We start from the raw sequence: 25,497 nt of genomic DNA, 5'->3' as shown, positions 1-25,497 counted from the left end.
GTCCCTTTTTTTAATCTTACTCACCAACTTTACCGGCATTTAAATGGTAATTGGATAGGCGTATGGATGAGAATGAAATTGTGCAGGTTAGATGGGCTTCAGATTGGTTCCACAGGTCAGCGCAACTTCGAGGGCCAAAGGACCTGCACTGCGCTGTAACGTTCAATGCTCTATTTGTACTACTGCTTTCTTTATCATCTTACTTTTTAATCAATTCCTGGTTCTATTTTGATAAATCTATACTCATACCCGAGTAGTTGCCTTAAGTTGAAGACTTTAAGTTCAAATTTCTCACCCTCAAACTTGATATGTAATTCTACATGATAGGATCAGGCTTACCATGAGGATCCTTTTACTAGGTAGCCATTAATTAATCCTATCTTCTTACACATTACTAGGTGTAGAATATCCTGTAAATTATTTGGTTCCAGAACTATTCCAAACAAACTTGAAGACCTCATCTTTAAGTTATAGGAAAACTAAAATTTCCACAATTATTGCAGTACATTTCTTACAAGATCTCATTCTTGCTTGATGTGCACTGACTTTTAGAGTTTAGCTACTGTCAGAGGACTGAAAACCAATCAGGAACTTATTTACTTTGCTATTCTTATCTCCACCCAAAATGATTCGACATCTTATTTCTCCAAAGCGAGACAAACTCTCGCTGTTGTACTGATCTCATTGCAAACGGATTCCATTTCTCCTTTTCTTTCCAAAACAATACCCTTGAATATTCAGATCCCAGGTGTGGTCACTTTGTAGTCATGTCTGTGTAATGGTAATCATATTATATTCATTTATTTCTATATTTACTGTTAGTTCATCTACCTTGTTATGAATTTTGAATGTAGTTTTACAAATTTTAATAATTTTCCCTACTCCAACCTTATTTGTTGTTATAATCTTATTTGTATACCTGTTTCTTCCTGTCACACTCTGGTTGTCATTACCCACATTGCTATCCTCCACTATTGTTTTGTCCTTTCTCTTTTTAACTTTTCAAATTTCCCCTTATGTGAATGCTTCGAACCTTCCCTACAGCCATAGTCATAGAGTCATACAGCATTGAAACAGACCCTTTGGTCCAACTCAACCATGTCGAACAATTTTCCCAAACTAACCTAGTCCATTTTTCTGCATTTGGCCCATATCCCTCTAAACCTTTCCTATTCATGTACTTATGCAAATGCTTTCTAAATGTTGTAATTATATCAAACACATCCTCTTGCAGTTCATTCCATGTACAAACAACTTTCTGGGTGAAATAGTTGCCCCTCAGGTCCCTTTTTTTCATCTTACTCCTATCAATTTAAACTTCTCCTGCCTAAGTTTGAACTGCTCGGCCCTTGAGAGAAGACCTTTACTATTCACCTTTTCCATGCCGTTTATGATTTTATAAACCTCTGTAAGATAACCCTCAATGGGCTTAATGGCCTAATTTTGCTTCTATGTCTTATGGTCACCCCTCAACCTTCTATGCTCCAGTGAAAAAAGTCTCAGCCTATCTAGCCTCTCCTTATTACAGAAACTAACATCCTTATAAATCTTTTCTGTACTCTGTCCAATTTAATAATATCCTTCCAAAGCAGTGTGACCAGAACTGTACAGAGATGGCCTCAACAACGTACTGTCCAACCATAACTTGACATCCCGTCTCCTATACTCAATGGTCTGAGCAATGACGGCAACCATGCAAAATGCTGTCTTTATCACCCTCTCTATCTGTGATGCAACTTTCAAGAAACTATGTACCCACAACCCTAGGTCCCTCTATTCAACAACACTCTCCAGGGCCCTACCACTAACCGTGTAAGTCTTGCCTTTGTTTGTCTTGGCAAAATGCACTACCTCGCATTTGTCTAAATTGAACTCTATCTGCCACTCTTCAGTCCATTGGCCCAAGTGATCAAGATCCTTTTATAATCTTAGATGAACACCTTCAGTGTCTACTGTACCACCAATTTTGGTGTCATCCACAAACTTCCCAACCATGCTTATACACCTTGCGGATTCCCTGCTGCTATTTAGATGGTGGCCACCCCAACAGTACAGCATCCTTGTTCCCCATTGGACGCGGTATTTTTCCATGGATCATAGCACAGTTCTCTCTCACCAATCTTTAAGCTCTCTGAATTTACTTGCCCAATGTCAAATTTTCTTCTAGCTCACAGTTATCCAGAGATGATTACCTTTGTGGTGCTGCATTTTAAATGAATCTCCAAATTGCTAGATGTGAGTCCTTAATGGTTGTGAGTACTACTGAGTTACTCACACGATTGTGGTACTTTGAGATATATGTGAGGTTAATAGATCAATGAATACAAGATGCAATGTAAACATACATTTGCTAACCTTGACGGTACACATGACATTATTAAACATTTCTAGTACTGTTGCCATTTCCTTAGGACCAGACTCCACCACTAACCTCTCTTGCCACCAGCTTCCACTGTCTTCTAAGTGTTGCTCTTGAGGGCCTCCTGGTTCCCTATGAAAACATCCCTCTCTTCTCTTGTCCACTTTGGTCACAAATACCTCTAGTGCTGCATCCACATACTGGGGACCACTCTCTCTGTTCTAGTTCTTACTTAGATTGCATCAGTATCAATGAGCAACAGGCATTTATTAATATGCAATCTCCCTTTAAAGTGATAGACTGCTTTTATGAACAGAACGATATCTAGGCTTTGTGCTGGTTTCCTACATTCTTGGACTCACAAAGTGGACTGCCCTCCAACCATCTTCACCAGGAAACAGGATGAAATTTGTGTGCTATGGGCATCATCAGGCCATGAAGCACAATCCCCACATCCAAAAAAGGAATGACCAATTTCAGCATCAGTAGTGCATAGTTTGTAAAGAACTGTGTCCAGATGAGTGCACTGCAGGGTAACATTTCTATATATTAACCTGAGAGATTTGAAGGTTACTCTGTTTCCAGAGGCCTGAAATGCATTTTCGCTTTGCTTTATTCATTCTCTTCAAGGACAGTTGTTTCAAATATCTCAGAACTTGCAATAAATTGTTGCATTCAGCTTAAACAGCTAAATTTTGGTGGCCAAAATCTGCCCCCCCCCCATTTGACTTCAGTGTTGTTTTAGCCACAGACGCATTTGTGATCCAGCTCACCGCAGGAGCAGCATGCTGTGCATTTTAAACACCCCTGCTGAAGTGAGATATTATTGAATTTGGATTTGATGCCCCACTCACACTGCCAACAACACTGGGGAAAAAAAAAAATCAATTTTGCAAGCTGATTCCATTGCAACGTCATCTTCTGACTTTTTTAACACCCGTATCAGTACTCTGAAGCACATGCCATTATTATTTGTGTATTCGTGAATTTTATCTGCCAGAGTTTAAATATTAGCTGTTATTTGCAGGAGACCAGTTGAAGCATATCCCTACATAAAGGTAATTTGCAACATTTGCAACGTTTTTTTTTTCTTTTTGTGCCTACGTATGCTTAGAATCTCTGCAGACCTGAGACCGTTTGATATCTATTTTACAAACTTGAGCAGTATATTTGCAGTGTGAAATAATTTTAAAAAGCCATTCGTTTTTATTTTATTTCCTCTAAACAATGGTGTTACATCATTATCTAAAGTGAAAAGTATGTTGCAAAAATAATGCCTATTGTTTTTGGTTGAGTTTTAAAATGCTAAAACCTGTTATGAAAAATTGAGTGTTTTGTATCAAATGGCAATACAAAGAGTATAGGAGTAATTCTATTAGCAAGTAAATTATCTTTAATCTCTTAAGTAACCTATAGCTATTATCACCTATTGAACATATATATACACACAGAGCAAATCATAGGCCCTCTTATGGTGCAGTGGTAGTGTCTCTATCTCTGAACCAAGAGGCCTGGGTTCAAGTCCCACCTGCTCCAGAGGTGTGTAATAACATCTCTGAACAGGTTGATAACAGCAGGTCATGCAAATAGCCCAGTGATGAGACGACCAGAGAATGATTTTTATTTTGCCTAAAAAAAATACAACTTTTGCTGGCAATCATTGGCACAACTATTTATACTCAATTCGGCCATAATGATATTCCCAAAGAAAAATCCTGAAAATGTACTTCCTGAAGGAGATTGGAAACAAAGGGATACACGCATGTCCAGATGAACCAAATTTATCCAGCACCCACTCCCTGGCTATCTGCATTTACAGACTGAGAGACACTACCTACAGCTATTGATAATGCTGCAATTCACAAGGAAAGTTGTAAATAAGTTCTGCAAAATGTTCTGCAACATGGATTAAGTTCAAACTTGTTTATAGGAACAGTGGCATATGCTCAGGAGCTAGAAGCTAATTTGTGGGTGTCTAATTTGTCAAATTTAGAAAATCCTGCATTCACTAAGTGCATGGGATCAGATCACATGAGACTAAGTAATCTATTCTAATCTAAACCTCCAATAATACAAAGCTAATGAATTGTCCTCTCACTCATCCACCCAAATCCTGTCTCATCAATTTAGATGATGTCAAGATTGAGCAACCTACATACATTCAGCTATTTGGAATCTGAAGTCAAAGTGATCTCTCAAATGGGATTGCAATATCCGTTAGATGCCTAAGAGAGCGTTTGGAAATTTCACATGCTGTTTTTCAAGCATTACAGCATGCCTCAAATTGACCTATTCACTGTGTTGAATTATTATATAAGGCCTTTTGTTGAAAGTACAGTGGCTGTTTGGAGTGCTAGATTTACTAAAGAGCATGAGAAAAATACCTGATTAGATCTTATTGTCATGTGTATCTGAGTACAGTGAAAGCTGTGCAGAGTCACCACTCTCCTCCATCTTAGAACACAATAGTCAGTTTGAAAAACAAGAACTGAAATTAAAGAAACAGAAACAAAAGGAACATAAAATATCCAGATCACCCTCTGTGCCACCGTCATGAGACCTGAGCCAGGCTCACCAATGTCACCCGCACTGGACCCACCATTACCGTGGTGCCAGCACTGCTGCAACCACCGCTTTTTCACCACTGTTGCCACTGCTGAAGGCCCTGTGCCTTGCTCCCACCTGTGCAGGACTGACCAGCATTAAAGTCGTCACGCTCTGGTGCCATCCACTTGTCACTGGGCCCACCTCATTAAGGCCATCTTGGAATCAAGTGAAGTATCAGAGTCCGCAAGTTTCCTGAACAAAAGCAAGAGTCAACTGGCACTGACATCAGAGCTGCCATCGATGCCAATACCATTGCCACCACCTTGCATCCAGTGCTGGGCCCACCAACATCAAAGTTGCCATGCTCCAGTGCCATCTCTCATCACTGGGCTCACACTCGCTGCCATTGCTGAAAAATCGGTTCTACCACAGCCAGGCTCCCCCGGAGCAAAAGACAAAAGAGAGCTATCAAGAAAAGTAGAAAGAGAAAGCAAGAACAAGAGAAATGGACAGAAGAAAGAAGCAGGAACCTGAATGCTGCTACTCTGCTGCTGTCTCCCAACACTGAAACAGATCCTACGTAATGTACACTGGAGCTATTCTGATAGAATCAAACAACTGAATATGTGTTGCCTTGCTGTAAGTTGGTAATAGTCCTTGAAAAATCACTGGAAACTGCCCAGAATAGCTTCAGTATCACTTTTAAAGCCATGCGAATGTGGAGCTGGGGAGAGAAGTGTCTCTCCTGGCTCTACAAAACCTGTGGAGTCATTGTGAATCCGTGCTCACTCTGCCTTCCGCAGACTTGTCTGCAAATAGGCTCTGCCTCATAGTTGGCTGAATTCTCCTGGGTCCTGACCAGTGAGCTGCAGAGAGATGTCATCAAGCATTGACATCAAAATTCTTCTCATTAATTAAAATTCTTTCCGTGAGTTCACTAAGCCCTATTCTTGCAAGCTTATCCAGGCAGACATCCCAACTCATGTCATCTCTTAATCTAGTCTACTCTATATCTGCAGTACTATCCGCGTCAGTGGCCATCAACCTTCTTGACTTTACAGTTTGGATTCTCTTCTTGGACCTTTATATTGTAAATAATGGAAGGAGACAGAATGTTGTGAAGTGTATGATGAATCATGAACTCTATATATAGTTCATTATTAAATCACCATATTGGCCAAAAAGTAAAACCACCCATTATACAGACATTTGGTGCTGCATTAGTGAGACCTTAATATAAGTTATATGTTAATATAAGTTAATTATGCTGTATGACTCTATGATTCTATTTGAATACCATTGATGAACTAATCCCTTTACAATCATATTACCTCTTAGATTATTTATAGTTTTAATATTCTTGTCAGTGACTCTGCAAATAGCAGTTTGAAATTCAATGCAAAATATATTTGTGCAACCTACAACTGAATTATTCCAATAGGAATTAATTTGGTTTGGTATTGGTCAGCTACGTACTGCTCATAAACAGTTGAAGTAGTACCCAAAAGGAGTACCAAATTTCTGCAATTTAATATTCAATTGCAAATGAAGTATTTTCTGTTTCTTTTCAGGGACAATTATACCTGTCCTTCAGTAATAATGAAAACAAAGATTGGCTATATGGTATCTTTCATGGCCTCAGGATATCCCAAAGTACTTCATAGCCAATTAAGTATCACTGAAGTATAGTCACTGGTGCATGAAGGCAAGGAAGCCAATTTGAACACAGCAGGTTTGCACAACAGAAAGAAATAAAGACAAAACCACCTCCTTCAAGGATGTTATTGATACCTCTTGCACAAAATTATTTCTTTCCAATCTATTTAATCTGTGTATCTCAAAGAAATACCTTCATTTTGAAGACTTTCTTTTTTTGCAAGGGTTACATTTCAGAGATGCTGAGCTTTTGTATTCAAACCTCTGACTCTACCGATTTCTGAATTCCTTCGTTATTCCAAAAGCCTACAGTTGAAAGATTGAAGGAGAAATGTGTCATTACATAAAGCTGAGTATTAATGAAACTGCCTTTCATTGCAAAATCATGAATTTGCCTAAATAGTCCATTGAAGACAGTTAACTCAGTTAGCTGGACAGCTGATTTATGATGTAGAGTCACACTAACAGCGAGGGTTCAGTTTCCACACTGATTGAGGTTACCATGAAGGTCCTGTCATCACAACCTCACCCCTCACCTGAGGTGTGGTGACCTCCCCCCCCCCCCCCCCCAGGTTAAACCCACTACAAGTTCTCTCTTCTCTTTTCTCTCTCTCTTCTGTATTTTTTCTCTCTTTTTCTCTTTTCTTCTCTTTTTTTTTGACTCTTGGACGATAGAGACATCAGGGTTAAAATCCATTTAACCAATCTGTTTATATCCTCCTTTCATCTCACTATCAACCACAATGCCAGGTTTGTGTCTATATGTATAACAAATAATAAGGACCCAGCACTGATTCCAATATGTGTCTCTGGACACCTGAATTCAATCACACAAACAGCCTTCTACCACCACCCTCTGTTTTCTGCCATGAAACCAATTTTGTACTTGCCAAGTTACCCTGTGTCCCATGTGTTTTTATCTTATTGATCAGTCTCCCTTGTGGGACCTTGTCAAAGGCTCTGCTGAAATTGATGACTTAATTTCAATCCTTCCTTACAGGCAACAAATGGAATGCCTGCTAAAGTACAAAAGGGCAGCTACACTTAACCCTCCATTATGGCTGACACTGTCTTTGATCTAAAAGAGCTCACCTCCTGGATATAAATGTCCCTGAGGCAAGAAGTTGTGGTCACTTGTTGTGAAGTCCCCCTCCCTCACCTAAAAGCTGCACCTAAATCCAACTTGGAATAGGAAGGAACCTGAAAGGAGTAGGGTACCTTCTATAGACCGAGTCAGCAAAAAACTGGCAAGTGGAGTTCAATGTAAAATTGTTCACATTGGCAGAAAGAATAAGAATGAGAATGCTATCTAAGGGAAAATGATGGCAGAATTCTGATATTCAGAAGGATCCAGGTGTTCTAGTGCATCAGTCATTTTTTTAAAAGTATGTAGGTCTAGCAAGTAATTAAGAAAACTAATAATGAAGAAAACAATCCTCCTTGTTTATGGAAGGATGTCAATGTCGTGGAGGTAGTTCAGGGAAGGTTTACTGGATTGTTACCCAGAATTAGTGTATTGTCTTATGAGGGCAGGTTGAACAGACTGGGCTTATTTCCACTGGCGTTTAGAAGAGGGAGGAGTGATTTGATTGAAGTGTATAAGATCCTGAGTGGCCTTGACAGGGTGAGCAATTCCTCTCGTGGGTAGGTCCAGTGTTATAGGGTGGTGTTTTAATATTGGTGATCATCCTTTAAGACAGAGAGGAGGAGTCTTTTTTTGAGGATTCTGCAACTTTGGAACCCCTGGGTTTGAGGGGGCAGGGCCATTCGATATTTTTAAGGCAAAGGTAGGTTTCTATTATGCAAGAAAATCAAAGATTCATGAGAGGTAGATGGGAAAGTGGAATTCAAAATCTTATTAAATGGCGGAGCTGACTTGAGTAACATCTGCTCCCAATCTAGACTTAGTGTATTTTTGAACTTTTTGTAATTTTAACATATTGAGGCCTATGTGGATTGTGTTTTTTAATTTCTGCTGATCCTCAAACAATTCCTATCTACAAGGCAGGAGAAAGCCATTGAAACACAAGAGCTAATATATGTAGCAATCTAAATCTAACCCTCCTGGCAAGCCCTCTACTTTAAGTAGTTCTTCAATGGTCCTTTAATGCTTGTGGGGACCATCCAACTACCATAATGAAATGGAAGAGTATGTTGATGGGGCTAGATGAGGATGCATAAATTCACCATGGATCACAGCCTGTGCTGTGAATATTATGTAACACTAGCAATGTTCCCTTTAAGCTGCCCTGAGGCACCCAAACATTCATGCACATGATACACACAAGTTGGCTTTTTTAGGTGTGTGGGCACAGCCACACAAAAAGAAATTAAGGGATCAGCACACTTAAAGGAGTCAGTTGTGCACTACAAAGGATGTTTTGAGGATACATTCAATACTGGTAGATAGTTTCTAATCGACCTGTTCGGAGATGGTATCACACATCTTTGGAGCAAATGAGGCTTGAACCCAAGCTCTGGCTCAGAGGATAGGGACATGCCCATTATGCAACAAAAGCCCTCAATACTTGAATTCTTGACTTTTTTGTAGTAGTAGAAATGTACAAACATCTCCAGGTCAGAAAAACATGTCCTGAAAGTGAAGTTTATTACTTCATTTAAGCAAATTCATTTCTGCATTTTCAGAAATAAAAACAGAAAATAATGATCCAAATTATGTTGTCGCATTTTCTGTTTGTCAGATTTGTTTCTGCACATTGAGGTTATTTTTTTTGCTTTGTAAGTTGCTGCAAGTACAAACTGCTGACACCATGAAGAGAGACTCGGGGCACTTGGGATCTGGGCAGCCAACTGTGCATCTCCATGCACTGTCAGACGGAAGCACTCAGCCATGAACAGAGATGGGTAGAAAAGGAAGAATAAGTTACAGTGAGTGAATTCAATGTCAAATCAGAAGCAAAAGGAAATAAAAAGAAGGAAAATGAAATTTGATTAAAAGAGAAATAAGAGAGATGGTAATGGAAAGTAAGGCCTGAACCCTACAGGACTCTAAGCAGCGTGAACAATGGCAAGATTTATGACAGAATCAGACAAGAAATCCAGTGAGGCCCATTTCAACATTGGGAGCATCTTGCACCACCTTTCATGCTTTTCCTGTTTTTTGTGTACAGGACATACCTGGGCAATTTTCCACTTGGTCGGCTAGATGCCATTGTTGTAGCGATATTGGAAGAGCTTGGCTAGGGGAGCAGCAGGCAGAAGAGTCAAAACATTCCTGATGAAGGACTTATGCCTGAAACGTTGACTGGCCTGCCCTCGGATGCTACCTGACATGCTGTGCTTTTTCAGCTCCACGCTTTACAACTCTGACTCTCCAGCACCTGCAGTCCTCACTTTTTCCTAGTTTCTGAATTAATAGTCTAGCAATAATACCACCAGGCCCCCGGTGCTGGTGGAGGCACAACACTCACAGAAACTATTTAATATTCGCATTCAACTGCATATCTGCTCTGCACTCGAAGTTGCTGTATCATTTACTATTTTAAAAAACTAATAGGTATTAACCTCACCACTATTTTGACAGCAACTATTTCGTATGTTAATGCAATGTGTCTCTACAGTAACACCAGGAAAAGGCTGCATCTCTAGCATTCACAATGCAATAGGGATTTCATGGGAATGCATTAATACTCCGTTAGGAATTGTTTATAGATTCATATATGTTTACAGCACTGAAGGAGTCCATTCAGCCGATCGTATCCATGCCAGCTAACAAAGATCTGACTGTACTGGTCCCAATTTTCAGATTTTAGCCCTTGCCCCGATGGCTATGGCAACGAGAGGGATTATCTAAATACTGCTTAAATGTTGTTACTGTTTGATTCCATCACCTCATCAGAGAGTGGGTTCCAGACTTCCACCACCTTCTGATTGAAAAAAGATTCTCCTCAACTCTCCTCTTAGCCATCTACTTTCTCCATGACCATTAACCCCCTCTACTAATGGAAAAATGTCTTCCTATCCCACTTATTTTTTCGTCTCATGATCCTTTACACTTTGGTCAGTTCCCCTCTCAATCTTAACTGCACCAAGGAAACCAACCCAGATCGACTCCACATTTTATGATAAATTTATCACACTGATGGACCACTTTTGTTCGCCTCGTTTAGAGCTAATAATTTTCAGCAAGCAAACTTCTGTCCTGTTGATTTAGTGACTAATGAATCTAAAGACATTGAAATAAAAATATTGTCAATACGTTTGTGTAACCTCTGGGGTTGGGTCCCAATCAGAGCTTGATGATTGAGGATGGCTTGTACATAATTTGGCTCCTAAATGAAGGCTAGGTTGTTAGCCTATAAGTCCTTCCAGCTCACACCAACGGCAGATAGTAATTGAGGGAGAAATACCTGGTCAGCATGCAATGGAACGTAAACTGGAGCCTCTATCATCATGATCCATAGCTCAGACTACAACTTGCATGTAAAAGTGCAGATTCTGAGTGATTTCTAAAAACACAACACGAGTTTTGATTTGGCTTCTTTAACTAAAGAGATCAGAAATTCATTATAAATGCACATGTAAATGAAATGCATGATACACCTCTGAATAGTTATGTTACTATTTCTGTGTGGATGTAAAGTGCTTCCAGATGCACATTATCATGAATTTGGCAGAATGATGCAGGAATGGGCATCTGATGTGACTTGGAAGTATATTGAAGAAGCCAAGTGTTAAGAGAACATCCTAACAGATTGTTCCAAATTGCTTGGGATTTGCATCCGTTTCAATGTAGCACCTGGTAGCTACAAAGTCACGCTGTCAGAGTGGTTCATTAGATCTTCTGGGAACGTTTCACCTTCTTGTGGGACTTGTTTAATATAATATGCACATCACTAAGCTCAGTCTAATTTATAATGAGGTTCAAAGGGAAAAGTGACTCCAATCTAGCAGCTGTGGATTGCTTGTATACCCACCAGGTCATTCTCCACAACATAACATCAGCCACAAGCTTTCCATTTTTACTAAGATTTAATACTTCCATCCTTCTTTCTGTTTACATAGATTCTCTTGCAAAGATTTTTTTGTCTTAGTTCTTTGCATTTCACATTAACAACAGCAAGTAGATATGAACTTTTCACAACAAACTGAATGTTAAAACTGTCCAAATATAATTAGCTGCCGCTACCACCAGTGTGATGAATAATTTATTTCTGTTTTCGAGGGGTTTGACTGTGAAAATGGCAACTACTGTTTGGACTAATCAAAGACCTTTTATTTTTGAGTTGCTAGTTCTGTTATGTTAGTAAAATGCATAGAAGTTACATATCAGAAAATGGCAATTTGTTTCAGTTTTGACAACTGCAAAGACATTTGATGATGAGACAGATTTTTTTTAAAAAGTGCCAGGGAAATCAGTATTAGAACTTGGAATATTGTTCCTTAACCCTTCCATGACCACACAACCAAAAGGGTGATGTCTCACCCCTCAACAAGGGCCATTTGCAATTTCTTGTCAAGATGAAGAAAGCAAGAAAATTGCAGTGTGTTAGAAAAGCAATACAAAGCCGACTTCCCGATTTATCCACTGCATATTTCAGGTTGTGAGGAAAACCCTGGGGTACGGACTGTGATTTAAATGTGCAGAAAACTAATTGTCTGATGATTTAATCCTGCACTTTGGCTTTGCTGAGATGTCTGAAACTTGCTGGGGATTAACAGAACTGTGAAATTAACTGGAAACCATTTAAATGCAGCAGTCTGACAGTCCTTCATTTAAGATTTCTTCTGAGTGTGTGCTTTCATGGTTTTCAAGGTGACTTGCGGTTTTGAGGTCATTTCTGCCAACGTTAACTTACTTTGACTTGGATCTACAGTGAAGTCTTTACTGCAGTGTAAGAATTGATTAGGCAGCTCTACATAAGACCTTTGATTGCAAACAAGAGGATCAGCATTATGGGCAGTGGGAACACAGCCAGTCGATACCTTCTCAGCTACCTGTAACTTCACAGGAAAAAGGAATGAGTACAGAGCTCCAGCCCACAGGAACTGATCCTGACAAATCAGTGAACCCAAGCAAGGGGGTCAGCTTTCCTGACATGGCATTACAAGGCACAGACTTTCTCTGCAGGCCATTGTTGACATCTGTCACCTCAGCCCTAAATTTCTTTACTGCCAACTTAATCTGGAAATTTGGTGATACCTATTTTCCACCTGCAATGGCCATGTACTCTACCCTTCTGCTGATCTTCATGGCCTGCTGTTCTGCCATGATCAGGATACCAGTAGGCACCAATACCCACCTATTCTCTGTTTATTCCTGGCATTCTGCAATTTCTTCCCCTGTATGGGAGAGAAGGCAGAGAGTTACAGGTGGGTGGAATGGATTGTGCTGAGAGGATGGGAGGATAACTTTAAGGAGGGTTGCTGCAAGGGATGGCAGTGAGATGACACTGCAAAGTGTCAATATTTGTTTATTATCAGATGAGAATGTGAGGGCATATGTTGAAAACGATAAAGGGGTCAATCTGCAGACAGTGTTGAACTGATGAGTACCGTGTAGGGGAAATCTGTAGAAGTCAGTGAGCAGACTGGCATGTGCCATGCCACTTACTATCTCTGTCCATCATTCAGCAGTCCACTATTACAGCTTCAGGTTCCTTCTTCAGCTCACCCCCTCCACAATGTCCAACTGGTTTCTTCCTTACATCTAATAGGAATAATGTTTCTTCACGGACACTTACAGCCCACAGCAACACTCCCGGGGATGAGTCCAAGAACGCTGGTGGATTCATAGAGAAACCTTCACAAACTGAGACTCCATCATGAATGTTCCTGTCTGTATCCTGAAAAAGTTCAGATTGGGTGAATTGTTACCCCTGCTATAATCCCCTTTAGTATTGATGCTTTAAATGTTAGGTGCAGGGCATGTCAAACTCTCCTTCTCTGATAGCACCTTCCTCTGGGTTTCCTATCTTGAAGGCTGAGTTAAAGAAGCACAGCAAAATTATGCAGCAGGCTTCCAACCCACTGTTGGTTTTTCCCAATGTCAAGAGTCCATTCCATGAAAACTCTGTGGGAACAAATTACTGCAGCTGCTGGAATCTATACTGAAAACAACAAATGCTGGAGATCACAGCAGGTCAGACAGCATCCATGGAGAGACAGTAAGCTAATGTTTCAAGTCTAGGTAACTTCATCAGCATGATCTGTGATCTTCATTAGAATTCTGGCCTGGGTTTAAGCTGTTGCAGAAAAATGCTTTAAATGCAAATACATATTGTAGTCTTAATAGCAGTCAATACAAGTTTGTTGAGTTTGATTTAAAGAAACCCTTTGAATATGATTTTTGTGAAAATTGACATCAAGGCTTCAGTACTAGCTTATGCAACGAGAAATTATTTGCTCTGATTAGAATGAGCTACTGCTGTAACATATGTTGTGCTTGATCATTCGACAAATTGAAGGCAACATGTTGTCAAATGACCATCTTCAAAGGGCACTGTCTCATAATTTAAAGAAGTTAAAGATAACATTTAATATTAAAGGAAACATTTAATGTTAAATAATATGACATTGATGCATTTAGTCATCAGCAACTATTTGCACTGATCAGCATTGTCCAATTGGCCAAGGAATTGTTTTTGCTATCCAATTAACTAATTGTAAGTTATTATTTTGTACATATGGCAATGGGTGTTGTCTCATTCTAACTGCCTGCATGAGTAAGTAAAATAATTACATTAAAAACTAATGTCCTCCAATGGTTATAGTCATTTTTTACCTTTATTCATAAAAATTAAAGAGTGAATTAGAGCACTTGAACCAGGTTCATGTCATCATGGCAGAAGTTGTTAGTATACAACATTTAAAGGTTTGAAATTAGAAAGGAACAAGCTATGTGTATTAGATCTTACCTTTTCTGTTGTTATGATGGAATAGATTGGAACATAGACTCAGTCCTTGCAATTCCTCATGGTGATCCCAATTTGTCACGAAGGTTGTGGTGAAAGACACAACCTGCACATATATTTGGAGCAACATGCCTTCTGAAGGGGAAAGAAGAAAGGAAGTTAATGGCTGACTTATGAAGAACTAGTGAAGACCAGGGAATTGTGTTGAGTCATATTTTGTCTGGAAAATAATGAATTTAAGATAGTTCAAAAAATGACATTTGAAATAGGTGTGCAAAAGCAAGATTTTAGCTGCCTATTCATCCTCCAATAAAATATAATATGTCACTTTTTATATCTAGCTTGCTATTTACAGAAAACGAAATCAGGAGAGAGCATAAGTATTAAAAGTGCATACTCAAAATGAGCAGAAGATAGGACGTGGTGTTCAACAGGGATTTGCATTAATGCGTTGGATTTGGAAACAAAGTACAATTTCTAAATCAATGTAGAATTTCTAAATCGGTGGACAATAGTAAACTGCTGAGGATGTAATTAATACAAAGGAAGATTGCAAATAAAATCGAAGACAACAGTTGTAGACTTGCTGACTGGATGCTTAATTGGCAAATAAATTCTATGTAGATAAAAAGGAAAGTCTTGTGTTTATATCGTGTCTTTCCCTGGGTATGCCTAAGTGCATTACAGCCAATGCAATGTAACACAACAGTTTGTGCACAGGATGCTACAACAAACAGCAATGTGTTAATGACCAGATAATCTATTTTTGCAATGTTGATTAGCCTTAACTTTGCTCAGAACCCAGGGATAACCCCTGTTCTGTTTGAAATAATGTCATTAAACCTTTTACACTTACATGGGATGGTAGGTTTAGCATCTCATTTGAGTGATTAAACCAAACACCTTCAATACTGGACTGGAGTGCTAACCTTGATTTCCATGCTTACGACCTGGAATGGGACTTGAACCTACAAACTTCTGACTCAATCTTTCTACTGTTCCTGGCAGATCTCTCAATTAGCACTTCATGGGAAATAAGGTCATTTGGCTGCTCCATTTCAGTGATTAGGGATTCCTACAGTTCCACATGCTATGACTAGCCTTATTGGTAGCCTGATTACTAAGGCCCAAGTTGTTTGCTCACCATGCAAGCTTGAAGCTGAAATAGAGTGCATAAAGCCTCCTACAGGATAATGGCTACCCTGATCAGATCATTTCTCAATGTGTATTGCGGAAATTTATGAACAGGCCTAAAGCTGCCGCGTTCAACCCTGAAAAGTGCCTAGTTCACTTTAGTTAAAAATCGCACAACACGAGGTTATAGTCCAACAGGTTTAATTGGAAGCACTAGCTTTCAGAGCGGCACTCCTTCATCAGGAGGACACAATTGTAAGACCTAGAATTTATAGCAAAAATTTAACAGTGTGATGTAACTGATATTATACATTTAAAAATACCTTGATTGTTTGTTGAGTCTTTCATCTGTTCTAATACCATGATAGTTTAACTTCTTTCATGTGTAAATCACAAAACTTTTTTTTAAAAGTTACATTCTCAGGTTAACTCTAACAATTGGTGTGAGCCAGATAACCTGTTGAAGGTATTAGCCCCCTGTGTTCTCTGTCTGTGCCATAATGTTTAGACTGATTCTAATCTAAAAAGTGTGTTAACAGAATCTTACATTAATTCATGCAGTTTTTGAGCAAAGTACAATGTAACACTGCAAGTACAAATTCACCCCACAAATGTGTTCCCTCCCAGTTGGGGAACACTTCAGCGGTCCGGGATATTCAACCTCGGACCTTTGGGTGATCATCCTCCAAGGCGGACTTCGGGACAGGCAGCAGCAAAACGTGGCCAGCTGATAGCTAAGTTCCGCACCCATATGGAGAGCCTCAACTGGGACCTTGGGTTCATGTCACACTGCAGATGACCACCATTGCACTGTACACACACACAGACACTTCTATACACACACACACACACACACACACACGCACGCACACGTATTCACAGACACGTACACAGGCACTCACACACACCCCTACCGACACACACACTCCTACACTCACACATGCATCCTCTCACAGACTGAGACCACTCTACACTCACATACACACATATACACTTTCTCTCACAGACACTCACAATCCCCCACCTCAGAGACACACACTCTCCTACAGACACATACACTCCCACACTGACACATGCACCCCCTCACAGACTTAGACACTCTACACTCACATACACACACATATACCCTCTCTCTCTCACAGTGAGAACACCCCACCCCGACAGACAGACAGACACCCATACACACACACACGCACACATATACATATACGTTTGTGGGGTGAGGTTGTACTTGCAGAGTTACATTGTACTTTGCTCAAACACTGTATGAATTCATGTAGGACTCTGTTAACTCACTTTTTAGATTAGAATCAGTCTAAACATTATGGCACAGACAGAGAACACAGGGGGCTAACACCTTCAACATATTATCTGGCTCAAACTAATTGTTGCAGTTAACCTGACAATGTAACTTTTAAAAAAAGGTTTGTGACTTACACATGAAAGAAGTGAAACTATCATGGTATTTGAACAGATGAAAGACTCAATAAACAATCAAGGGATTTCTCAATGTATAATTTCAGTTCCATCACACTGTAAACTTTTACTATAAATTCTATGTCTTACAATTGTGTCCTCCACAACCACCTGATGAAGGAGCGGCGCTCCGAAAGCTAGTGCTTCCAAATAAACCTGTTGGATTATAACCTTGTGTTGTGTAATTTTTAACTTTGTACACCCCAGTCCAACACCAGCATCTCCAAAGCATAATCTACTTTAGATTAACCTCGAAGGGTACGGTGTCACTAAAGGTGTAGCTGGATGTTTTGTGCTACTACTAAGCAGTAGTCTCACCAGTGGTGTTCACCACTAAAAAGATGCTGCCATCAAGCCAAAGTGAGTAAAGTGTTGTATGAATTTCAGTGCCAGTGTGATATAGATAATAAGCTGTACATCCTGGAGACTGAGATCATGTCGAACAACCTGTCAGTTCAGCTGTCTGCAACAAGCAAGATGCTAACCTTACCCAGTCAATGTTTAGAAACTTTAAGCACTTATCCTACATTTAATGTGATCCTATAATTGGATGGCATTTGCTAAACAATCTTGATTTTGCAAAGAATTAGTCTAACAATCAATGCAAGATTGTCAGTTGGGCTCAAAGTGTGTTTGTATTTGTCTGTACTGGAAGCTACATCTACTCCTACACAGAGCTATGTTCTTTGCAGACAGAAAGCATATGTACACACCCTGTCTGTGTTTCAACTGTACTACATAAGCCATAGCCTGTCTTTGGTTCATTCTGCATAGCAATGTCTTTACCAATAGCAGTCAGCCTCATTGGCTTAAATTTAATTGCAGCTTGGCAGTTCATTGTCAGTCATTTAAATTATGCATTCTCCATGACAACACCTGTACAAATCAGAGTCAACCTGCCAACCAATCAGCATGATTGCCTCATGCAGTATAAAGATGTAGTTTCCTTTTATATTAATATTTCTTGTGAATTGTATTAATGGGTGCAGGATGAAAAGCTTTGACAAGATGTGTCCAAAGTAGGATTTAGTTGATGTTGCTTTTAGTCTGTTTCATACAGGAAAGGTCTCTCGAAACTTAAAATTGTTGTGCTGCCCATTCAGTCACTCATTGGGAATTCAAATACATTTTTTGAAGTTATCATTCTCTACTGAGTTCATAACAGAGCCAGCTAATTTCTTTTGGAAATATAAGAAATGCAAGGAAGCGATGAAGCTAGAATATGTTACTGAAAGGAAAATTCTACTTTTTAATGGATTTTATTGTTGATCTATTTGCCGTAGGCATTCCTTATCATGTAAATATTTATTTCATTTGTTCACTACATGGTTCAAACAACAACCCGTAGAAGTGCCACTCAATAAATGGGTAAACATTACCGTTCAGATATGAAATGTCATAATTGTTCAGTTTTAAGCCACTTAAATTAACTTTTGATGAAATTCCATTGCAAGAACTAAATATATTCGGTGAAGACTTTAATAGTGGTAGCCACTGGATTTATTCCAGTTTGAATTTTTCTAAAGACATTTTCCATTTAAAATTAATTTATAAATATATATTTATTGTCAAAAGTCAGTGTGATTTTATAGCAATAAACTGTTAGCCTACAATAACTACTATACTATATATTAAGCTGATGAATATAAATTTCCAAATCATTTCAACTATATAGTAAAAAAAAGCAAATAATTTAAGATCAATTTTAGTAAATATCAGCCTCCATCTGGTACTCTGAAATGTTACTGTTAATGATAAAGCAGTAAGAATGTCAGTGTTTGGAATTTTTAGATCCCATCCCCATCTCCCTACATTGCATTCCTTTTATTTAATTTTAATTTTAGATTCTCTCAACATCAACCTGCATCTCTGGAACATAGTCTTTGACCACAAAGTGTTCCTTGATACTGTAACAATACTATTTGGCCCTACACAAAGAGACTAACAACCATGTATTTAAACACAAATTTATACAAAAGGTCAGAATCATTTATAGTCCATTTTCACCCGTGCCAGCAAAGTGGCCTCAATAAACTCTCTTTGTCCCCTCCTGCACTACATCTCAGTATATTCCTTAGTTCTGCAGCTGTGGTGGAGGGAGCCTGCTCAGCATTGGAGCCTGTTGGCCCTGGAAGTTTGGTCGGGAAACCCCAAGATCCTTTGTGCTTGGATGGGCCAGATATAGGAAAGGTTATCTTGCCAGAGGCAAGCGGACCCTTCTCTAGCATGCCCTTCCAAGGAACGGAGGGTTGCAGGCCTCCTCTAGAATGTTCTGAAAGGAGACCTGTGAGAGGACTGTTTGTGATTCCTCCTCTGACTAGGTCCCCACTGGCAAAACCATGCCTCATTGTGAGGACAGGGTACCTACAGTACATGCTGGGTTCCTTGTACCCTTTCATCATGACTGGGGCAAAGTAAGCAACACAAAAATTTGTAAATCTCCTAAGAAATAGCTAATTCAATCTACTCCATATAATTCATTTTACAGTAAAAATATTGTTCAATTTCAGTGACTTGGATAATGCAATGTAAAAAAAATGACAAAGTAGGAACATAGTGCAAAAAATTGATTTCCCAGTTTTATATATTGGATAACATTGAATTAAGCAGAGTAGACTGTTATTTAAAAGACATCCAAGGAGGTTTGGTAAAAAAGAAAATATACCAATGTGCAATGATGAATTACAGAAATAAGATACACTGTACTTGGGTCAAGGCTGAAAAAAGCTATAAGTTTGCGATGTATCCTGGTGTCATAGAATCATAGAGATGTACAGCACAGGCCCTTCAATCCAATTGGTTCATGCTGACAAGACATCCTAACCTAATCTAGTCCCATTTGTTAGCACTTGGCCCACATCCCTCTAAACATTCCTATTCATATGCCCATCCAGATGCTTCTTAAATGTTATAATTGTTCCAGCCTCCACCACTTCTTCTGGCAGCTCATTCCATATACACACCACCCTCTGTGTGAAAAAGTTGCCCCTTATGTCCCTTTTAAATTTTTCTCCTCTCCTAAATCTTATACCCTCTAGTTTTGGAGTCCCCCACCACAGGGAAAAGACTTTGTCTATTTTCCTATCTATGCCCCTCATGATTTTATAAACTTCTATAAGGTCAACCCTCAGCCTCTGACACTCCAGGAAGAATCGCCCCAGCTTGTTCAGCCTCTCCCTATAGCTCAAATCCTCCAACCCTGGTAACATTCTCATAAATTGTGTTTGAACCCTTTCAAGTTTCACAACATCCTTCCCATAGGAGGGAGACCAGAATTGCACACAATATTCCAAAAGTGGCTGAACCAACGTCCTGTACAGCAGCACCATGACCTCCCAACTCCTGTACTCAATACTCTGATCACTAAAGGAAAGCATACCATATACTTTCACTATCCTATCTACCTGTACTCCACTTTCATGGAACTATGAACCTGCACTCCAAGGTCTCTTTGTTCAGCAACACTCCCCAATACCTTAGCATTAAGTGTATAAGTCCTGCTCTGATTTGCCTATCCAACATGTGACATCTCACATTTATCTAAATTAAACTCCATCTGCCATTCCTCAGCTCATTGGTGTGTGGTTTGTTGAATTATGTAGTTTTGTCCTGTTGAAGGCTAAGAAGAAAAACCATGGAAATACAGAAACATGAGCCAATCAAAACAGAACTAGGCTTCAGATGGATGGTTTGGAGTGGTAACTAAACATTGAATATTTAATTAAGTGCACGTAATTGTATCAACTCCATTGCCACTCCTTGGTACTTGTGTTCTGTTGTTAAATTAAATCATATACAGTAATAGCTTGGTTTGTCATGTTATGAAGAGCACTAGGCTTGTGCCTTTGAGTACAAATGCTGTGCAGCTGCGTTGCCAAACATACTTATTCAGGGTCTTTGCCTCACTATGTGGGCTTGTAGATTGAGAGAAATTTGTATAAGTAAGAATTTGGAGTGAATTTTCATGTTATATTGCATTTGAATCTTATAATTCCTTTCTAAAATACAGGAATTTTACAGATATATTTTAATCAATCCAGTCAAAACTCTTGATACACACCACTGAAACAAGTGGAGCTAGAACTGGGTCTCCTAGTTAACAGATTCTGGATTAGTGGTGCTGGAAGAGCACAGCAGATCAGGCAGCATCTGCCTGAACTGCTGTGCTCTTCCAGCACCACTAATCCAGAATCTGGTTTCCAGCATCTGCTGTCATTGTTTTTACCTCCTAGTTAACAGATCAGGACATTGCCACAATACTGCAACAGCCCTGAAACCTACAGCACTTGACATTCCCAGGAAGTGTCCCACCCAGTTACTAATCAGGCCTCAGTCTGCTCAGCTTCTGAGATCAAATAGAATCGAGTATTTCCAGACCAGCATGGCTGTAACCAGTACCCTTACTATAGTTAGTGGAGATTGCGTTTCATTTATGAACAGCAGAATGACAATGTAATAAGTTCTTTAATTTGATTTGGACAGGGGTGTACAAAGTTAAAAATCAAACAACACCCAGTTATAGTCCAACAGGTTCAATTGGAAGCACTAGGTTTTGGAGCGCTGCTCCTTCATCAGGTGCTTGTGGAGTACTTCAAAAGCTAGTACTTCCAATTAAACCTGTTGGACTATAACCTGGTGCTGTGTGATTTTTAACTCCTTTAATTTGTGTAGCGATTGTAAAGCATATTGTTCCAGTTACTATGAGGGCTTTATTTTCTGAAACATATTTTATTTTAGCTACCTGGTGATAGAACAATTGATACCTATTATTTAAATTGGTAAATCTGTCAGTGAATTTCTATTATAATTCTGTTATGAATTCTGACGACAGTGAAGTTACATTTACGTATCAGCTGACTACCTTTGGCTTTATTATCCTATCAAGTTCTCTTTCTCATTTTTTTAACAGTAATCCAACCATTTTTGTTTCAGTTCTGGATGTCTGCACTAGCCACAACTATTCCTGTACCATGTGGTGCCTTCATGCCAGTCTTCGTTATTGGTGAGCTATTTTCATTCTTCAAACTTTCTTTTTCAGTTGTGTAAAGTGCATGAGATATCTAATTGCATTTTGTAATAATCCCCAACTTTATCAATTTCCTCTTCAATTTATCATTTTGGAACATCCTTTATGTTAGCCATATTTCTACATGACCTTTCTTTAACTGAGATGAATAGTGTGCAACATCTTCTTTGATCTCATTCACCAGTCACAAGTTCACAGTTCTATCTAATTATCTGCTTGTATTACATTTGAGAGTTCAGACTATCGTTGAGGCTACATCCCTGTTATGATTAATAAGCAAAATGATGCTACATTTTAACTTATTTAAGTTGACTCTAGGTCTGTTACTTATTACCACTATTCCATCAAATAAAAATTATGATATGTGTCATTTAATGTGAGGCAATCCTTTTGTTCATTTTGAACTTCTTTTACCATTTTTGCTGAAGAGCATCTATTTAAAATCTCTACTTTGAGTACAGAAGAAAGAAAGGATACATTTCTTATCTAAATAAAATATCTCCACTGAATGACCACCTCTGGGAAGCTCTGTACGTCATTCATTTCAACATCCGTACCATATAGCTATGAGCTGGAGTGGGGAGGTGATGTACTTACAGTTGTATTTTTGTAATGAAACAGCTGTGTTTCAGCTAATGCACAGTTGACTGTGGGGAAACACCACAAAATTGATCAGCAAGAAACATGCGCATTTCAAATGTATCATCACCCAGTTTACATAATGCCTAGTACCTTAATGAGAAATTGAGAAAAACCTTCCACTAGTTGAAGACACATACAGTGCAAACCTAAATGGTTGGAGTTGTTGGAAACCAGCCTCCTCACCTTCAGAACATCTCAAGCAGGAGTTCCATCAAGACAGTGTCCAAGCCCAACCAATTTCAACTGCTTTAGCAATTATACTCCCTCCGTCATAAGGTCAGAAATGGGTTTGTCACTGATGGTTGCACATTATTCAGCACAGTTTTCAGTTCTTCCAAAGTGTTCCATGCCCACAGGCAGCAAGATCTGGATAATGTTTGGACTTAGGCTGAGAAGTCACAAGTAAGCATTCAGGAATAATCATCTCCAACAAGAGAGTCTAATCAGCTCCTCTAAAAATACTTTGCCTGAATGAGTGCTGTTCCAACAATGCTCGTGAAGCTTGACACCATCCTTCACAAAGTAATCTGTTTGATTAGCATCCCATCCACGACCTTAAATATTCACTCCTTCCATCATCAGCATACAGTGACAGCAGTGTGTGCCCATCTACAAAATATATTGGTCATGCTAAATTGCCCATAGAGTTAGGTACATTAGTTAGGGGGAGTGGGTCTGGGCGGGTTACTCTTCGGAGGGTCGGTGTGGACTAGTTGGGCTGAAGGGCCTGTATCCACACTGTAGGGAAGCTAATCTAATCTAACTCACTGAGATATCTTCGACAGCACATTTTCAACCAGCAACTTCTACCAGTTCAAAGGACAAAGGCAGGAGGCATGTAGATGTATACCTGCTTGTTCCCCTCCAACTCTCACACTAGTTTGATCTGGAACTACATCACCATGTTGCTGAGTTCAAAGCTTGAAATCTCAGCACGACTATACAGCACATGTATCCCAGTGGTTGAGGTGAGTGGCTCATCAATACAACTCCAAGGGCAATTAGGAATTAGCCTTGCAAGCAATACCCAAACCAGATGAACAAATATACAAATTCCAACTTCTCAACATATCTGTTGTGAAGGTATAAATAACTCACAGGGATGCACTGACAATGAAGACAGTTCATGTGATTTTGGTGTGTGCACATTACTCTGCTAACTGTTCTTCAGATTATTGGGAGCAAGGGCTTTGATGAGTCAGGTTTATGGACATTTTCGAATCAACCTGTTGTAAGATGTTATTACATCCCACTGGAACCTGAGCCTCATGGCTCAGGGATAAGGACACTACCACTGTGCCAATAAAGCTTTTTTCAATTCAGTTCATCTTGAGAATAATGCACAAAGACTTTAATCATGAAGCTGCCAGCAGAAAACATGTAACCCATCAGAAGTTCACATACTTGGAGGTGGGTAACTGGGGAGGGAAGCCAGTGTTGCAGCTGAATGGAGTAAATGTATTTACTGTCAGACTAAGTGGAGAGTGGCAATATGTACAGAACCTAATGGTAAATATTTTAGAGATCTTGAGCTGCAAAACCCACAGATACTTATCAGGACTTTGTCTCCAAATGTTCCATTCAGCTTAATTTGAGGATCTGTTTGTTTATCACTGGAAATGGCCTCCTGGTGACTTTAGTTGGTGGGTGGAAGCGATAACTGGCAGTATATTCAACAGGCAGACACGAAAATGGTATTGAAGCTGTAAGTGCAATACTGGACCTATATTTGTGTATATTTATTAGGCTCCCACCACTTTTCAATTGGTAATTCAGTCACCAAAATGCAATTTCACCTGAAAATCAAGATAGATGACAACATGGGTGAGTCAGTATGATTACCAATGCTTCTCGCTTTATTTTTAAGCACAAGCAAGGCATCAGTGACACAAAAATTACCCCTATTTTAAAAAAAAACGTCTTAGGACACATCCTGTGATAAACACCTAATGTACCGTACCAAGTACTTCCTGCACAGTTACATTGACCTTTAACCTACATGGTTCCACAATTAGCTTCCACTTCACATTTAGCTAAAATAGAACTATGTTCAGAGAACAGTTGAAAGTTATCAGATTCCTTTTTTGTATAATCACTAAATTCAATAATCGTCAAAGTAGATACACATTAGATAGGTGGCACGATGGCTCAGTGGTGAGCACTGCTGCCTCACAATGTCAGGGACCTGCGTTCAATTCTGGCTTCGGGCAACTGTCTGTGTGGAGTTTGTGTCTGCATGGGTTTCTTCTAGGTGTTCTGGTTTCCTCCTACAGTCCAAAGATGTGCAAGTCAAGTGAATTGACAAAGTTAAATTGCCCATAGTCTTAGGTGCATTACTCAGGGGTAAGTGAGTCTGGGTGGATTTCTCTTCGGAGGGTCGATATGGACTTGTTGGGCCGAAGGGCCTGTTTCTACACTGTAGGGAATCTAATCTAATCATAAACTTCGATTTAGTGAGTTTTCTTTTGCTGCTGAGGCATCTGGTGCTCATTTGTAGCATTGCACTTTGCATGTCATTCAAATCTTAAATACTGATGTTTTTGTATGTCAGAAATAAAAATGCCTGTGCAGTTCTCTTCTTGGCTGTTTTTCATCAAAATTCTTCATGTAAGGCACGGAATTCAACTAAATGTTTAACAACAACTTTTAAGCTAAAATTTACCTTAAAGGCTGTCAATACATTGGTTCTCTATTTATACTGAGCCCAGGTATGACACTACTCTGCCAACTGTTCATCACATTAATGGCTTTGATCATTCAGGTTTATAGACATTTTCTAATCA

At 39.3% G+C, this 25,497-nt stretch overlaps 1 protein-coding gene across 3 annotated transcripts in view; it reads left to right on the top strand.

Annotated features, from left to right (window-relative positions):
• LOC140478893 (chloride channel protein 2-like) overlaps positions 1 to 25,497 on the top strand; it is a 609,305-nt gene that overhangs the window by 443,833 nt on the left and 139,975 nt on the right. For all 3 annotated transcript variants that reach the window (XM_072572491.1, XM_072572492.1, XM_072572493.1), the window contains one exon: positions 21,979 to 22,048. In XM_072572491.1, the coding sequence (XP_072428592.1) occupies positions 21,979 to 22,048 (70 nt within the window). The remainder of the gene's footprint in view (positions 1 to 21,978; positions 22,049 to 25,497) is intronic.

The sequence above is a fragment of the Chiloscyllium punctatum genome, chromosome 6 (assembly GCF_047496795.1).
Source record: "Chiloscyllium punctatum isolate Juve2018m chromosome 6, sChiPun1.3, whole genome shotgun sequence".
Classification (NCBI taxonomy): Eukaryota; Metazoa; Chordata; class Chondrichthyes; order Orectolobiformes; family Hemiscylliidae; genus Chiloscyllium; species Chiloscyllium punctatum.
This window is presented reverse-complemented; position numbering and strand designations above follow the sequence as displayed.